Source organism: Myxocyprinus asiaticus, chromosome 18 (genome assembly GCF_019703515.2).
Source record: "Myxocyprinus asiaticus isolate MX2 ecotype Aquarium Trade chromosome 18, UBuf_Myxa_2, whole genome shotgun sequence".
NCBI lineage: Eukaryota > Metazoa > Chordata > Actinopteri > Cypriniformes > Catostomidae > Myxocyprinus > Myxocyprinus asiaticus.
Window position 1 is genome coordinate 1,249,742 of NC_059361.1, and position 18,291 is coordinate 1,268,032.

Below are 18,291 nucleotides of genomic sequence, written 5' to 3' on the forward strand. Positions count from 1 at the left end.
TAGGAACTCTGAATGCTTCAGCATACCAAGAGATTTTGGACAATTCCATGCTCCCAACTTTGTGGGAACAGTTTGGGGATGGCCCCTTCCTGTTCCAACATGACTGCGCACCAGTGTACAAAGCAAGGTCCATAAAGACATGGATGAGCGAGTTTGGTGTGGAAGAACTTGACTGGCCTGCACAGAGTCCTGACCTCAACCCGATAGAGCACCTTTGGGATGAATTAGAGCAAAGACTGCGAGCCAGGCCTTCTCGTCCTACATCAGTGTCTGACCTCACAAATGCGCCCTCTGGAAGAATGGTCAAAAATTCCCATAAACACACTCCTAAACCTTGTGGAAAGCCTTCCCAGAAGAGTTGAAGCTGTTATAGCTGCAAAGGGTGGGCCGACGTCATATTAAACCCTATGGATTAAGAATGGGATGTCACTTAAGTTCATATGTGTCTAAAGGCAGATGAGCGAATACTTTTGGCAATATAGTGTATATATATATATTTTTTTTTTTTCTTCTGGATTTTCATAGTTTAATATTGAAAGTCTGGGTCTGGGACTAAGAATAAATGATGAAGACCTGGTAAACAGTTTCCAATTCAGTTTGAATGAGACCTTCATATGAGAAAAGTTGAAATCTGTTAGTTTTAATAAAAAACTCAACTCCCCTGGGACATGAAAGTGCATGTGCATTAAAGAAACTCCCATAAACAAAACCAGAGATTTAATAAACTGGTACCTTCGGGTTTACTGGAGCTGGAGCGGGTGCAGGCCGTTTTCTCTGTGCCAGACCAGACTGTCGGTAGCAGTAGTGCGGTTTACAGTAAAACTTCCCTGCAAGAGCAAAAACACACACATTCACAACATCAGCATTTGTTCCACCATTGTTCAAACCAGAGTGTTAGCCGTGGTCAATATTCACCTAACATGCATATTTGATACTATGCCAAGTGGGAGGTTACAAAACAGCCCATCATTAGGACTGAATAACTGGTCAGGAAAAGTAATGGCTCCTCTGTCTCAAACAACAATATGCCACTATTGATAACAAAGGGTAACTTCAAATCTCTAATCTCACATTCATCAAAAATGGCTCAACAGAGCACCAAAATCAAGTTTTTCAACAGACGTGTAGTTAAAAATATTATTTCATTAATTAAATGGCAACCGTGGACACACTTTTGATATTATGATTTATCAATACCACATTCATGAGAATAAGTAAGTATTAAATATCCATCCTGATTTTGTCATTTTGTCTTTCTTGCATTTCGTACCGTCCTCTAAGTCGAAGGCGTATGAGGACAGACGGAGGGTCGTGCCGCAGTAGTCACATTTAAAGCAGCTGCGATGGAAGAACTTTCCCTCTGCGCTGAGACGTTCCATCACGTAAACACGCTTCCGACAGAAGAAACACACGTCACTGCCGCCAATATTCTGAGGAAACTCCTTACGCAAGGAACCCTGCAGAGAGAAACAGATGAGACATGTTAGGTCAGGACCTTTTTTCCATGTAAAAACACGAGGCACCTAGACACACGGGGCTCTATTTTCATGACCGTGCTAGGTCATAAATGTCACTTGAGATTAAATGGAAAATATAATAGGATGAAGAACCTCAGAATTAAACTGCACTTGATCCAGCCCATTAGCGCTTTGCACGAGTGGTTTCGCCAACCCACTTGCGCCTAGACTTAGTGCATGCTTGCATGAAACTTCATGGCCACGCCCATTGACTGTGCACGTATAGCACTGCACTTAAGGCATAGCGTTCTTAAAACAGGGCCCCGAGCTCTTATATACGAAAACACAGAATAATTTGGGGTGATGACGCATCAATCTGATGCTTCTAGGAGTTGAAGGTTCAACACTCATGTAATGTTGAATGAATAGTCAATAGTTTTATACCAAAAACAGCTTTATTCTACATGCTACACACCAAACCTACAACACCCATAAATCTTACCAAATCCCTTTTCTCAAGAAGGGGCCTGGGGTCATCCTGAGCCTGAAGCTGATTGGCTATTTGCTCAGCCAGTGAGCTCACGCCCCCTGTGTGCATCGCTACGTACTGCTACAGATAGTGAATAGACAAAAGAATGGACGAAACAATAAACGATACTTGAGAGAAGAACTTATGATAGTATAAAAGACATTAAGAAGCTATTGGTAAACAAAAATAGGCAAAGTCGAAAGGTGACAGAAAGACTGTACTGTGCGTGTTTCAGGACAGTAAAATACAGTGCATCCAGAAAGTATTCACAGCGCTTCACTTTTTCCACATTTTGTTATGTTACAGCCTTATTCCAAAATGGATTAAATTCATTATTTTCCTCAACATTCTACAAACAATACCCCATAATGACAACGTGAAAGAAGTTTGTTTGAAATCTTTGCAAATTTATTAAAAATAAAAAACGAAAAACAAAAATCACATGTACATAAGTATTCACAGCCTTTGCCATGACACTCAAAATTGAGCTCAGGTGCATCCTGTTTCCACTGATCATCCTTGAGATGTTTCTACAACTTGATTGGAGTCCACCTGTGGTAAATTCAGTTGATTGGACATGATTTGGAAAGGCACACTCCTGTCTATATAAGGTCCCACAGTTAACAGTGCATGTCAGAGCACAAACCAAGCCATGAAGTCCAAGGAATTGTCTGTAGACCTCCGAGACAGGATTGTATCTGGGGAAGGGTACAGAAACAATGCTGCAGCATTGAAGGTCCCAATGAGCACAGTGGCCTCCATCATCCGTAAATGGAAGAAGTTTGGAACCACCAGGACTCTTCCTTGAGCTGGCTGCCTGGCCAAACTGAGCGATCGGGGGAGAAGGGCCTTAGTCAGGGAGGTGACCAAGAACCTGATGGTCACTCTGACAGAGCTCCAGCATTTCTCTGTGGAGAGAGGAGAACCTTCCAGAAGAACAACCATCTCTGCAGCACTCCACCAATCAGGCCTGTATGGTAGAGTGGCCAGACGGAAGCCACTCCTCAGTAAAAGGCACATGACAGCCCGCCTGGAGTTTGCCAAAAGGCACCTGAAGGACTCTCAGACCATGAGAAACAAAGATTGAACTCTTTGGCCTGAATGGCAAGTGTCATGTCTGGAGGAAACCAGGCACTGCTCATCACCTGGCCAATACCATCCCTACAGTGAAGCATGGTGGTGGCAGCATCATGCTGTGGGGATGTTTTTCAGCGGCAGGAACTGGGAGACTAGTCAGGATCGAGGGAAAGATGAATGCAGCAATGTACAGAGACATCCTTGATGAAAACCTGCTCCAGAGCGCTCTGGACCTCAGACTGGGGCGAAGGTTCATCTTCCAACAGGACAACGACCCTAATCACACAGCCAAGATAACAAAGGAGTGGCTCCGGGACAACTCTGTGAATGTCCTTGAGTGGCCCAGCCAGAGCCCAGACTTGAACCCGATTGAACATCTCTGGAGAGATCTGAAAATGGCTGTGCACTGATGCTCCCCATCCAACCTGATGGAGCTTGAGAGGTCCTGCAAAGAAGAATGGGAGAAACTGCCCAAAAATAGGTGTGCCAAGCTTGTAGCATCATACTCAAAAAGACTTGAGGCTGTAATTGGTGCCAAAGGTGCTTCAACAAAGTATTGAGCAAAGGCTGTGAATACTTACAGTGGTGTGAAAAAGTGTTTGCCCCCTTCCTGATTTCTTATTTTTTTGCATGTTTGTCACACTTAAATGTTTCAGATCATCAAACAAGTTTAAATATTAGTCAAAGATAACACAAGTAAACACAAAATGCAGTTTTTAAATGAAGGTTGTTATTATTAAAGGAAAACAAAATCCAAACCTACATGGCCCTATGTGAAAAAGTGATTGCCCCCTAAACCTAATAACTGGTTGGGCCACCCTTAGCAGCAACAACTGCAATCAAGCATTTGCAATAACTTGCAATGAGTCTTTTACAGCGCTGTGGAGGAATTTTGGCCCACTAATCTTTGCAGAATTGTTATAATTCAGCCACATTGGAGGGTTTTCGAGCATGAACTGCCTTTTTAAGGTCATGCCACAGCATCTCTATTGGATTCAGGTCAGGACTTTGACTAGGCCACTCCAAAGTCTTCATTTTGTTTTTCTTCAGCCATTCAGAAGTGGACTTGCTGGTGTGTTTTGGATCATTGTCCTGCTGCAGAACCCAAGTTCGCTTCAGCTTGAGGTTACGAACAGATGGCCGGACATTCTCCTTCAGGATTTTTTGGTAGACAGCAGAATTCATGGTTCCATTTATCACAGCAAGTCTTCCAGGTCCTGAAGCAGCAAAACAGCCCTAGACCATCACACCACCACCACCATATTTTACTGTTGGTATGATGTTCTTTTCTGAAATGCGGTGTTACTTTTACGCCAGATGTAATGGGACACACACCTTCCAAAAAGTTCAACTTTTGTCTCATCAGTCCACAGAGTATTTTCCCAAAAGTCTTGGGGATCATCAAGATGTTTTCTGGCAAAAATGAGATGAGCCTTAATGTTCTTTTTGCTCAGCAGTGGTTTTCGTCTTGGATCTCCATTTTTGCCCAGTCTCTTTCTTATGGTGGAGTCATGAACACTGACCTTAACTGAGGCAAGTGAGGCCTGCAGTTCTTTGGATGTTGTTGTGGGGTCTTTTGTGACCTCTTGGATGAGTCGTCGCTGCGCTCTTGGGGTAATTTTGGTCGGCCGGCCACTCCTGGGAAAGTTCACCACTGTTCCATGTTTTCGCCATTTGTGGATAATGGCTCTCACTGTGGTTCTCTGGAGTCCCAAAGCTTTAGAAATGGCTTTATAACCTTTTCCAAACTGATAGATCTCAATTACTTTCTCATTTGTTCCTGAATTTCTTTGGCTCTCGGTATGATGTCTAGCTTTTGAAGATCTTTTGGTCTACTTCACTTTGTATACACTTTTTCAGGCAGGTCCTATTTAAGTGATTTCTTGATTGAGAACAGGTGTGGCAGTAATCAGGCCTGGGTGTGGCTAAAGAAATTGAACTCAGGTGTGATAAACCACAGTTAAGTTATGTTTTAACAGGTGGGGCAAACACTTTTTCACACAGGGCCATGTAGGTTTGGATTTTGTTTTCCCTTAATAATAACAACCTTCATTTAAAAACTGCATTTTTTGTTTACTTGTGTTATCTTTGACTAATATTTAAACTTGTTTGATGATCTGAAACATTTAAGTGTGACAAACATGCAAAAAAATAAGAAATCAGGAAGGGGGCAAACACTTTTTCACACCACTGTATGTACATGTGATTTTTTTTTTTTGTTTGTTTTTTTTTTTAATACATTTGCAAAGATTTCAAACAAACTTCTTTCACGTTGTCATTATGGGGTATTGTTTGTAGAATTGAGGAAAATAATGAATTTAATCCATTTTGGAATAAGGCTGTAACATGCTTGGTTGATTAGAAGGCACAAGTTGCAAAAACACAAAATGAACAACTTTCACACAACAGTACACTTGCACCATGAAGATACACGCTTGACTAGACGTATTTTTTGAAAAAACGTACAAAACTTGCAAAAACAGTTGGCTAAAGAGTCCAAGGTAGTGTCTCCTAAAATATTGCCAGTGTTATGGCAATCCACACATTTCAAAGGAAACTCGAATTTAATACCGGTGACATATCAAGAGTTATTAACATCCAATATTCAGGTTAGAGTTTCCAAAAATGGCTTTCATGCAACGTACATGAATAGAGCACAACAGTTCAGTTCTGGAAGAAAAAAAACACCATTCATGTTCTCCAACTCACCACACGCCCCACCGAGAGCGGGAACCACATTATAGCGACCACGAGGAGGTTACCCCATGTGACTCTACCCTCCCTAGCAACCGGGCCAATTTGGTTGCTTAGGAGACCTGGCTGGAGTCACTCAGCACGCCCTGGGGTTCGAACTCGTGACTCCAGGGGTGACAGTCTGCGTCTTTACTCGCTGAGCTACCCAGACCCCCCATTATATACAATTTAATATAGTACAATATAATCTGTAAGCGCAGTGCAGATTCACTCCTGTGCTAAAAAAAGATGCACCGTTGCTCATTGTATTATATGCACTTACATGAGGAGAAACCGTCTTCGTTGCGATCGGTTTGACTGACGTGTATGCGTATGCTCGCTTGCTCATTGAAGTTCAATGGAGGCTCACTTGTGGTAAAGTCAAACAGGCTGGCGAAATGGAAATACACGCCTGATTTTGAATTGATAACATGTATACATTATAAAACATAGAAAATAGCATTAAAATGTAACTTATGCATTGGAGAGAAACAAATCTCAACAGCACAATCAATCTGTCAACGCACCAGATGCAGCAACTGCTCCACATGAAACTATGCTTATTATGATCTTCTTTGAAGTGTTTATGAAGTGCTTTCATGCGCTGGGCATCTTGGGTCGTGTTTTTCAAACGGGTTATCATGCAACACAAAGTGACATCACTGACGGAGCTTCTCCGTGTTGCCGCACATATTCAAATAATCCATATTGACATTCGTTGTCGATGATTTTCATTATCGATTAGCTGTTGCAGCACTATTAACGATAACTTATAAACCTTTTAAGATAGACCTACTGTGAGCTCTGAGGTTGTTAACTGAACAGTCCATGTTGAAACCTTGAAAATCGTATTAAATAGCAGAATTCCAAACAAAGTGCGTCGAAAGAGACTATCACCCCTGGAGTCGTGAGTTCGAATCCAGGGCATGCTGAGTGACTCCAGCCAGGTCTCCTAAGCAACCAAATTGGCCCGGTTGCTAGGGAGGGTAAAGTCACATGGGATAACCTCTTCGTGGTCGTGATTAGTGGTTCTCGCTCTCAATGGGGCGTGTGGTAAGTTGTGCATGGATCGTGGAGAGTAGCATGAGCCTCCACATGCTGTGAGTCTCCGCGGTGTCATGCACAACGAGTCACGTGATAAGATGCGCGGATTGACGGTCTCAGAAGCGGAGGCAACTGAGACTTGTCCTCCACCACCCGGATTGAGGTGAGTAACCGCGCCACCACGAGGACCTACTAAGTAGTGGGAATTGGGCATTCCAAATTGGGAGAAAGGGGGATAAAATTAAATAAAAAAATATTAATAAAAATGTGCGTCAAAAGAGCTCTGCAGCGAGTTTATTTCCTCACCGAAGTCTTGTCTCGTGATTCACCTCAGAGCTGGTATTATGAAGGATTTTATTAAATCCCTATAAAAAAAAAAGGGGAAAGTTAGTGGACACTGTTGCGCTCTATACAGGTCAAATACAAACAGACAGAAAATCACACACACTTCACACTCTCATACAAACATCTGGTAACAGACAGCTGAAGAGGAGAAAGAGACATCTAGGGAATAAAACTTGGCAAGGCAGGAAGTTCAAAGCCTGACACACCAGCTCCTTCTATAAGAGTGTGTTTGAAGGTGTTAGAAAAACACACAGGTGCCCAAACGGCATCAGAGCGCAGCAGTCAATACAGTATGTGCATCATTGCTACCTGCCGGAAAGAGCCGGGTGAGAACCGCGGGAGATCAGAGCTCACATCACACGCTCTGTACCACTGCTCTATGAAGAACTGTGACGGCTTTCTCTTAGACTTTGAGAGAGGCAGAGGAAGACAGAAAAGGAGTGAGGGAAAACGTGGAATGAGAGAAATATCTCAATGCATTAACTACATTGATGAAATAGAGGAACAGCAAAAACAGGCAGCTAGAAAGAAAACAAGAACATTCAAGCACTGCTCTTTGTTCAATCTGTGTTGCGTTAAATCCAAAAGTGTGCTGAACTGAAATATACTAAATAAAAATAGGCTGTAATAATAAATCAATAATATGGTAGCACTTTCCAATAAAGTTCAATTTGTTAACATTAGCAAATGCATAAGTTATGGACTAACAATGAACAATAAGAAGAAAAAAAAGCCTTTCTTTAAAGGAATATTCCGGGTTCAATACAAGTTGAGCTCAATCGACAACATTTGTGGCATAATACTGATTACCTCAAAGATTTATTTAGACTTCCCCTTCATTTAAAAAAGTACTTGGGGCCAAAAAGTGAATCTGTAAACGTTAAAGAGGGTTAGTTCACTCACAAATGACATTAATTGATCGACTGGAGTCGTGTGGATTACTTTTATGCTGCCTAAATAAGACTTTTGGACCGTCAAACAGACAGCAGACTGATGACACCTGTTTACATGCATTATATGAACAAACAGAGCTGAAATGTGTTTATAAAAATCTTCAGTTCTGTTGAAGAAGGAAAGTCATACATATCTGGGATGAATTAAAGGTGAGTCAATCATGAGAGAATTATCATTTTTGGGTGTACTATCCCTTTAAAATACTCACTGTTTCAATAGTATAGACAAGACATAAACAATATGTGTGTTAACATGATTTTACTGTGATCATAATCACTTACTAACCGCATCTGTGGAAAGTTATAGACAATTGTACAACTTCATTGCCATGATGTTGTGATGTCAACAAACCCCATAAACCCTAAAACGACTGTAAAAATCTCAATTTAATAAACTTTACAGTTTTCTTCCATTGTAAGTGTCTCACTGGAACCTCGACTTTCCTCGAAATAATTTTCTGTGGTAATCAACATTATAACACAAATGCTGTTGATTGAGCGTAACTTGAATTGAACCTGGAATATTCCTTTAATTTTGGTTAATTTATTAAATTTCAATTGTTCATGGTTAGTTCAAAGTGCATTTACAAATGTTAATGTATACCAAAAAAATGACTACAATGTTGTTAATGTTCACCTTGTCATGTGTGTGTTTATTTACTGGGAGCTTTTGACACTTCAAGGGAAGACCAGATAGCTGTAGTAATAAATGTCAAATAATGAAATGCCTCAACGCAAAAAATTACTTGCACTATTTTTATCAAACATAAATACGTATAGATCAATTAAACCTATTTAACAGAACAGACACACATAACAACTATCAACACTACTGAATCGCTACCACTACCATTTTGGTTTGTTTGTGCATCGTTTGTAAGGGGAAAATATATATATATATGTATATACAGTGGTGTGAAAAAGTGTTTGCCCCCTTCCTGATTTCTTATTTTTTTGCATGTTTGTCACACTTAAATGTTTCAGATCATCAAACAAGTTTAAATATTAGTCAAAGATAACACAAGTAAACACAAAATGCAGTTTTTAAATGAAGGTTGTTATTATTAAGGGAAAACAAAATCCAAACCTACATGGCCCTGTGTGAAAAAGTGATTGCCCCCTAAACCTAATAACTGGTTGGGCCACCCTTAGCAGCAACAACTGCAATCAAGTGTTTGCGATAACTTGCAATGAGTCTTTTACAGCGCTGTGGAGGAATTTTGGCCCACTCATCTTTGCAGAATTGTTGTATTTCAGCCACATTGCAGGGTTTTCGAGCATGAACTGCCTTTTTAAGGTCATGCCACAGCATCTCAATAGGATTCAGGTCAGGACTTTGACTAGGCCACTCCAAAGTCTTCATTTTGTTTTTCTTCAGCCATTCAGAGGTGGACTTGCTGGTGTGTTTTGGATCATTGTCCTGCTGCAGAACCCAAGTTCGCTTCAGCTTGAGGTCACGAACAGATGGCCGGACATTCTCCTTCAGGATTTTTTGGTAGACAGCAGAATTCATGGTTCCATTTATCACAGCAAGTCTTCCAGGTCCTGAAGCAGCAAAACAGCCCCAGACCATCACACTACCACCACCATATTTTACTGTTGGTATGATGTTTTTTTCTGAAATGCGGTGTTACTTTTACGCCAGATGTAATGGGACACACACCTTCCAAAAAGTTCAACTTTTGTCTCGTCAGTCCACAGAGTATTTTCCCAAAAGTCTTGGGGATCATCAAGATGTTTTCTGGCAAAAATGAGTCGAGCCTTAATGTTCTTTTTGCTCAGCAGTGGTTTTCGTCTTGGAACTCTGCCATGCAGGCCATTTTTGCCCAGTCTCTTTCTTATGGTGGAGTCATGAACACTGACCTTAACTGAGGCAAGTGAGGTCTGCAGTTCTTTGGATGTTGTTGTGGGGTCTTTTGTGACCTCTTGGATGAGTCGTCGCTGCGCTCTTGGGGTAATTTTGGTCGGCCGGCCACTCCTGGGAAGGTTCACCACTGTTCCATGTTTTCGCCATTTGTGGATAATGGCTCTCACTGTGGTTCTCTGGAGTCCCAAAGCTTTAGAAATGGCTTTATAACCTTTTCCAGACTGATAGATCTCAATTACTTTCTTTCTCATTTGTTCCTGAATTTCTTTGGATCTCGGCATGATGTTTAGCTTTTGAAGATCTTTTGGTCTACTTCACTTTGTCAGGCAGGTCCTATTTAAGTGATTTCTTGATTGAGAACAGGTGTGGCAGTAATCAGGCCTGGGTGTGGCTAGAGAAATTGAACTCAGGTGTGATAAACCACAGTTAAGTTATGTTTTAACAGGTGGGGCAAACACTTTTTCACACAGGGCCATGTAGGTTTGGATTTTGTTTTCCCTTAATAATAACAACCTTCATTTAAAAACTGCATTTTGTGTTTACTTGTGTTATCTTTGACTAATATTTAAACTTGTTTGATGATCTGAAACATTTAAGTGTGACAAACATGCAAAACAATAAGAAATCAGGAAGGGGGCAAACACTTTTTCACACCACTGTATGTATGTATATATATTTTGTTTGGGATAAACTGAAAGTTACATTTTTAAGCATGTGTCTTAGCACTCCATTACATCCAAATGTGCACAAACGATGTACAAATGAAAGAGACCACTTTGGAGTCATTTTGGTTACATAAGGCCTACGTGTGCTTAAAAATGTAATATCTGATTTCTCAAAAATGGCTCGAATAAAATTTTTATTTGCACAAACTAATTTAAACAGTTGTATTAATATCCTGATCACATGGGGTGTGAAGTTCAAGGACGTGCAATATTTGCACAAGATTCGGCGGTTGTTTTCCGTACACCATTGTACTAAATTATGAGCGCCGCTGCTGAATGCATATAGGGGTAAACACTGTATTAGTGCATGTTCAAATTCACAAAACAACATGTTTCTTTGTTTGTTTTTTCATGCCATGCCCACCGCTGTTACTTCATGATAATGTACCTAATGTAGTTAACTAATGTTTATAAATACAACATCATTATGAAGTGCAACTAATATTATTATTTAACAAAGTTGACAGCCGTATATGGAAGGACAGGGCCAAAAATCACCGTTACAATTAAGATGCATGTTTGTGGGGAGTTTGAATCCAGGTCGTGCTGAGTGACTCCAGCCAAAGCAACCAAATTGGCCCGGTTGCTAGGGAGGGTAGAGTCACATGAGGTAACCTCCTCGTGGTCGTGATTAGTGGTTCTCTCTCTCAATGGGGCGTGTGGTAAGTTGTGTGTGGATCGTGGAGAGTAGCATGAGCCTCCACATGCTGTGAGTCTCCACGGTGTCATGCACAATGAGTCACGTGATAAGATGCGCGGATTGACGGTCTCAGAAGCGGAGGCAACTGAGACTTGTCCTCCACCACCCGGATTGAGGTGAGTAACCGCGCCACCACGAGGACGTACTAAGTAGTGGGAATTGGGCATTCCAAATTGGGGGAAAAGGGGATAAAAAAAAAAGATTGCATGTTTGTATCGTACTGTATGTTTTCAGGACTTGAGAGTTCACCTTTGGTTTTGCTGGTTTGTCTTTGAACTGAGAAGCTAACCTCTCTGCTCTCTCCTGAATGCTGGGGATGTGTAAAGGCACATGATCATCAGATCGCAAAATCTCCATCTCCTACGAGAAAGACGCACTTTTAGGTCACTATGTTATTTTCGATAATATGCACGAAAGCGTGAATGCCCTCTAAGTTTTCCATTTCCATTAAGAAAGACTCGGAAAATTCTCTGCAGGCGTTCAAACCATTATAAGTTAGATTTAAACACCCATGCTTTTCTCAGGGCTACCTGATGCTGGGGGTCAGAGGGCAGGAGGGGTCGCTCAGGACTGAAGCTGTGGGTCAAAAGCCACTGCTCAAAGAACCGAGACGGCTTTTTCATCACCTCCACAGGATTTCGATGAAGAAAAACATAGCCATTAATTTCTATGTACATGGAAAGAGTGCAAATCTTCAAGATAATGCAAGACTACAACTCAAAAAGAAAACATTGAAAACCATTTAATGTGCCATTATGTTCTCAAAATCCCACCACTCTTCAGTTAGTTGAGATCATGCAGCGTTTCTCTTGAGTTTCTCTACCTGTGGCTTGTTCTTCCTTGCAGGTTTGCTTGTAAACTTAGCGGTTAGAGTCTCAGCTCTCTCTTGAATGCTAGGGATGTGTATTGGCTCTAATTCTTGTATAGCTTCCTGTAAATGGAGAGGCTGATAACAGCTCACACTCAAATACAAACATAAGCGTTTAATCTGAATTTTGAACACAGTGTTTTAGTGCTCAAGTACATGTGGATCAGTTTTATAGTTATTGAGAAATTCAACAAAATTAACAAAAATGTAAATTCAAAAAGTAATTCTTCAAGATCAGTCAAAAACACGTGCAAGTTCACATGTGACAAATGCAAGATTTACATTAAGCCTGATTGACAAAAATGTAATTGCATTTTGTATTTATTTTTAGTAGTACTATGTTACTTAAGTTAAAATAATCAAACTTTTGACTAAGTTTTGAGTAAGGCTTCATGCAATAAACATGGTTACAAAAACAAAAACAAAATCACTTCTGTGAATGGTAGTTGCTCATACCAGATATGTCCAACAAAAATGCTTATTATTGTAACCAATTTTGCAAAGCTGATAACAACCATGGTTGTTTTGCATTATTGAAGAAGTAAATCTACAAGCATGGATTTGAGCATGAGCTGACTGCTAATCACTCACTTCAACCCAAATTCAACGAATGTGGCTGTTTAGGGCCAGTGGACCTTTTTTTACATGGTCTTAAAGAGACTAACCCCTTAAGCGAGATAAATCACTATTATAAACATAATTATACCACAATATATTCCTATATCACACAATCACTGAGGTTCACAATTCAATATAATGTCGATTCGATATAATAACACTTAAATGACAATGTATGCCAGATTTATTTGTTATTTTTTAAATATGTTTGAGCAAAATGCACATTCTAAAGTTCTTTAATACACAATATAAATGTTTAAAAAAAAGTTTAAATAATAATAGCTGCTCATATGCCTTTCTCTATAAGAAAATATCACACAAACAAACCTTCAAAACTAGTGAGATACATTCAGTCTGATCAGGTGCAGAACAAGCAATAGAACTGAACAGAACCGGTCCTGAAAAAAGTATGTGAAAGTGCGTATTTTTATTTTAATAAATTGTCATCATAATTATAATAACATTTTAACTTTTTAAAAATTCTACATTCTGTTAATTCATATTATATCATGAAATGGTATATATAATAATGATATGAGCCATCACTGTTTGAAATAATGTGTATAATTTACAAGTGATAACATTGAATTTACAGTCATTTGTATAAGATACTCTAAAAAGGTTACTGTCACTTTAAGAGTTCAACGAGCGGCTCACAGTGTTCCGGTTCAGCGAACATCAACGAGAATCTCTCGGTTTCTTTAACGCATCCATGCAGTGTGAGATTAAAATTAATATTTATTAGTACTCTTTTATCTGACTGTAAAGAACAGAAAGGATATTAAGACGTCTCATCTTTGATGGACACACATTACACGGAGGAAACGATCTGTTTTAATCTCAAGCACTTTTCATCAAAACAAGGTGATTTTCCAGGTATTCCAGTACTTACATTTCTGAAAGATAAATTCAAGGATCTTGTGTGAACCCTGTAAACAGTGTAGAATAAAGTGCAGTAGAGAGAGATTATGATGTTTGACGGGTCGTTTCATTTATGATCAGATAAATGTCGAAATATTAAATTGTGCCTTGATATGGTTCGTCTTTTTCTTTTTTTTGGGGGGGGGGGGGGGGGGGGGGGGTTCGCGATATGTCAAATTTCTATATAATGTCCCATCCCTAACAATCACACTTGTAGCTCCAACATTCAATTAATCATTAAAAAGTTTTAGAAGGGCGGGAAAAAACTAAAACAAAACTTGCAATTCTCACTAGTAATTCACATCATCCCCGGTGTTAGTAGGGCCTTAAAAGATTATCAGCAAAAGAGTCAACAGAGAGTCTTCTGCGCAACTGAAGTTGAGACTGTTAGAAGGACACTTGATAAAAAGAGACTTGAATAAGGAAAAAGAGTTGTTGTACTAAGGTTAGTACAGGTGGAGGACAGGATGATGTGCGGAGTGTCACCTGCGCGTGTAGTAGAAATGATGAAGAGAATGAAGATGAAGTTGAGGAGGAAGAGAGGAGAAAGGTTTCTTTAGGGCAGCTCCTCAAGACTTCAGAACCACTGCTGGCCTTCAGAGAGACGAGAGAGCAGTGAGACAGATGAAAACCACGTTCATATAATATCACACATGCCACACATCAAACACTCCGCTGATAATCACACACCCACAAAATCCAAACAGCCAATCACCGACCAGTGCTGGAGAGTAACGAACTAAAACTTGACATTTTTTTAAATTTTTATCCCAATTTGGAATACCCAATTCCCACTACTTAGTAGGTCCTTGTGGTGGCACGGTTACTCACCTCAATCCGGGTGATGGAGGACAAGTCTCAGTTGCCTCCGCTTCTGAGACCGTCAATCCACGCATCATATCATGTGACTTGTTGTGCATGACACTGCGGAGACTCACAGCATGTGGAGGCTCATGCTACTCTCCACGATCCACGCACAACTTACCACACGCCCCATTGAGAGCGAGAACCACTCATCATGACCACGAGGAGGTTACCCCATGTGACTCTACCCTCCCTAGCAACCGGGCCAATTTGGTTGCCAAGGAGACCTGGCTGGAGTCACTCAGCACACCCTGGATTCAAACTCATGACTCCAGGTGTGATAGTCAGCGTCAATACTCGCTGAGATACCCAGGCCCCTCTTCTATATATTTTTATATTCTCAAATGTGAAGAACTTTGAGCAGCATTTTATCTATGAAAAGTGCTATACAATTTTTTTTATTACTATTATTATTAATGATCCTTGTTGTTTATGTGCAAGTGTAAATACTGCTTGGATTGTAAAAAAAAAAAATATATATATATATATATATATATATATATATTCATCAGCCAATTTAAAAACATATATGCCACTTAGCTTCAATGACATGTAGTTAGCCACTTTTTGTTAGTAGCTTGTAATGTAGCTATTTTCTAAAAAGTGTAGCTCGACTGTATTTTATCTACTATTTTTTTAATTACGAGTTAGCTTGGCAAAGTACAGTTTCATAGTAGCTTCTCAAACACTACAGACACCTAGTACACACAAACACAACTCAAGCCATTAGATTTATCACACGTGGACTTTCTATTTCACTTGATGATGGACAGGAATGTTGTGTTATCAAAGGACAAACAACAGCGACCTTTAGAAAACAAAAACACGGCATTCAGAGCTGATAATCAAACCCAGAGAGATTAGAAACACTTGCACACACACAGACCTCCCAAGTGCATGGGAATGCATAACAACGCTATCAAAACCACATCTAAACCGCTGCAATCTGAGAACGGGGAATATCAAAGCACCAGAACAATAAGCAAAGGGTTCGGTTCATTCATCACAATCAAACTGGAAATGCAAACAATGAACACTAAAGCACACTGTGGAAAGATTTGCCTCGAGCTTCCCAATGTGCTGAGCACAGCTGATTGAATAAAAAAAACTAACAACAATAACAACAACAACAGTGTCTGTCTAAAGACATATACATGGGGGGGGGGAATTATCGCTGCATGGATCTAATTTGTCATTTGATCCTACACGGGGAAACACTAGAAAGACACGGGTGACACTATTATAATGGTGATGGCAGGGTGTGTTTTCTACCTGCTCTCGTCTGCTGGGCAGAGTTTGACACTTCAGTCTTTCCTTATAACGGAAACTCATCTGCTCCTGTAACTGTGTTCGCCTCTGAACATACACACACAGCATGCATTTAAAGTATATAGCATGCTTTCTTCTCACATAAGAATGCATGTTCAAATACACAGACTTCACACTAAAATAAAAACACACTTAACAGATCTTATCAAAGCCAGTTATAGGCCTTAATCAGAGATTATGCCATTTGTTCAATATTTCATACTGTCTTGAAGGTCCTAGATTTCATTTTTACATCCCATGGTATTTTTTTCCTCAAGCATCAATGGAAATTTGTGGAAAGACATATTTTAGACATATACTGCTCAAAACGTCCCATAACACACTCACTATTACACTGTGATTTCATTATAATTAAATTCTTACTATAAAAAACTATTGTAATATTAATTACATTCTGCTTAAAACTACTCAAACACACATTACTTCAATTGACTATTATCAGAAATAAGGCAATGCTTGTCAGATGAAACTGGCGGATGGCGAGAGTTGCTAAGATAGGATTGGTCAGTAACACTTTTAAGGCGGGGCTTAGCAAAGGATCAATTCAATGTATCGATTTATGCACAAATGGTTTTACGGTTTAACGACTTTTTAGAGAAATTTGTTTTGCTCATGGTTTATTGAACAGACTGTACTTGGTCAACTCTAGACTAGACGAGAAATTAGCTTTAGATTAACCCCCTATAGTATTCGGTCATTTTTGACCAAAATAAATTTCCCTCATTTATTAAAAATGGTTTCTTTTATCTGAGCAGTACAACACTTAGTGACTTTTCCTTCATTTGCCAACTGAACATCAAAAATAAAATAATAATAATAATAATAATAATAATAATAATAATAAATTGGGCTTGATTCGATAAGTCTAAGTGGTCGTAAAAAGACACACCTTTGGTATTCACAGTCAAAATTGACCGACCATTGAAAATGAATGGGAACGACCAAAAAAACAGAGCATTTTTTATTATTATTTATCTGTCAAATACAATCAATAAATGAGCCACAACGCAGAAAAAAAAACAGACAGAAATTACAGGGTGAGACTCTAAAACATCCTCAGTGCAAAAAACACACACCCACTCACACACATATTTGCAAAATACGTTTTTAACATAGAAAGTTTTGAATTGCAAAATGTTTACTCTGATTCTTCTGTTTTATACTCTAATTGACTTTTCAGAATTTTGCAGTTCATTTCTGTTTCTTGATGTTCATTTTCTTGACATTATTTTGCATTTACTCGTGAGTTATTACATTTTTATGTTTGAAATAAATTATTGGTAGAAAAATGTTTATTCTGTGTTTTCTCTTTGTAACACCATGGTCAGGTTTGATTGCAAGCATAATGACATTAACTGCTAAAACTGACACCAATTAAATTTTAATATGCTAAACTTTGACAAAAAATAGTTTGATAATATATAAATATACATCCAAATGCATATATTGTGATAAAATATAAAATTAGGTTACAAGTCATCAGACTATACAGTATGTGTCTATAGTCATCTACTGGCTGTTACTGGCATGACATGGTTTTTAAGTTTTTATTTATATTTTATTCACCAGATGGCAGCAATCTGCCTCCAATTTATGTCACATTGTCATATTTTCTTCATGTTTCAACTAATAGAGGTGTAGGTTCTGAATTGTTAATTATTATCTTATTTGTATATGCAAATTATTGGTAACATTTTGAAATTTACACGTAAATAAGATCAAAATAACAAAATCACAAAAGAAATGCAAAATTGTATTGTTCTTAATTCAGGGAAGAAGAAATGGTATCATTATCATCATCAAAAAAAGGGTTACACATCTGACCTTTACGGTCAAAAATGACTTTGAATACCAAAGGGAGGTGCCCAATTTCAATACCATAGGAGGGTTAAAAAATGTTTTATATGTTACTAGGACAAACTTCAACATAATACAAACTGAGTTAAGTTTGAGTTATAATCTAGACAAAAAGACAATGACAAATCTAGATGAGTGGGGATGATCTGAGTGGGTATTAGTGTGGTAATGGTCTGCAGGGGTGGACATGGGATTGTACTACACTCTTTACCTTCCTCCATGCCGGGACCGGGCCAAGACGCACAGACTCTTTCAGAGAGGGAGGAGTCGCAGACGGGGTCATGAGGAGCCCCAGGCTGGGCATGTAATCTCCCTGTGACCCATGACATGCCAGGGAATGCCAAAGCAAAGTATGAGCCACCATCAATGAAAGGAGTGAGGGAAGAGAACGGAAAAGAACAGGA

General features: G+C 39.3%; 1 protein-coding gene and 1 long non-coding RNA gene across 2 annotated transcripts in view; one reads left to right on the forward strand and one right to left on the reverse strand.

Moving 5' to 3' along the window:
• Window positions 1-18,291, reverse strand: part of LOC127456203 (protein-methionine sulfoxide oxidase mical3a-like) — a 151,478-nt gene that overhangs the window by 63,962 nt on the left and 69,225 nt on the right. The window contains 10 exon segments of the mRNA XM_051724570.1: window positions 733-827; window positions 1,271-1,457; window positions 1,960-2,067; window positions 7,495-7,593; window positions 11,680-11,790; window positions 11,961-12,056; window positions 12,254-12,361; window positions 14,324-14,431; window positions 15,974-16,057; window positions 18,099-18,200. Coding sequence (XP_051580530.1) covers window positions 733-827; window positions 1,271-1,457; window positions 1,960-2,067; window positions 7,495-7,593; window positions 11,680-11,790; window positions 11,961-12,056; window positions 12,254-12,361; window positions 14,324-14,431; window positions 15,974-16,057; window positions 18,099-18,200 — 1,098 coding nt within the window.
• LOC127456223 (uncharacterized) overlaps window positions 1-18,291 on the forward strand; it is a 567,953-nt gene that overhangs the window by 58,470 nt on the left and 491,192 nt on the right. The window lies entirely within an intron of this gene.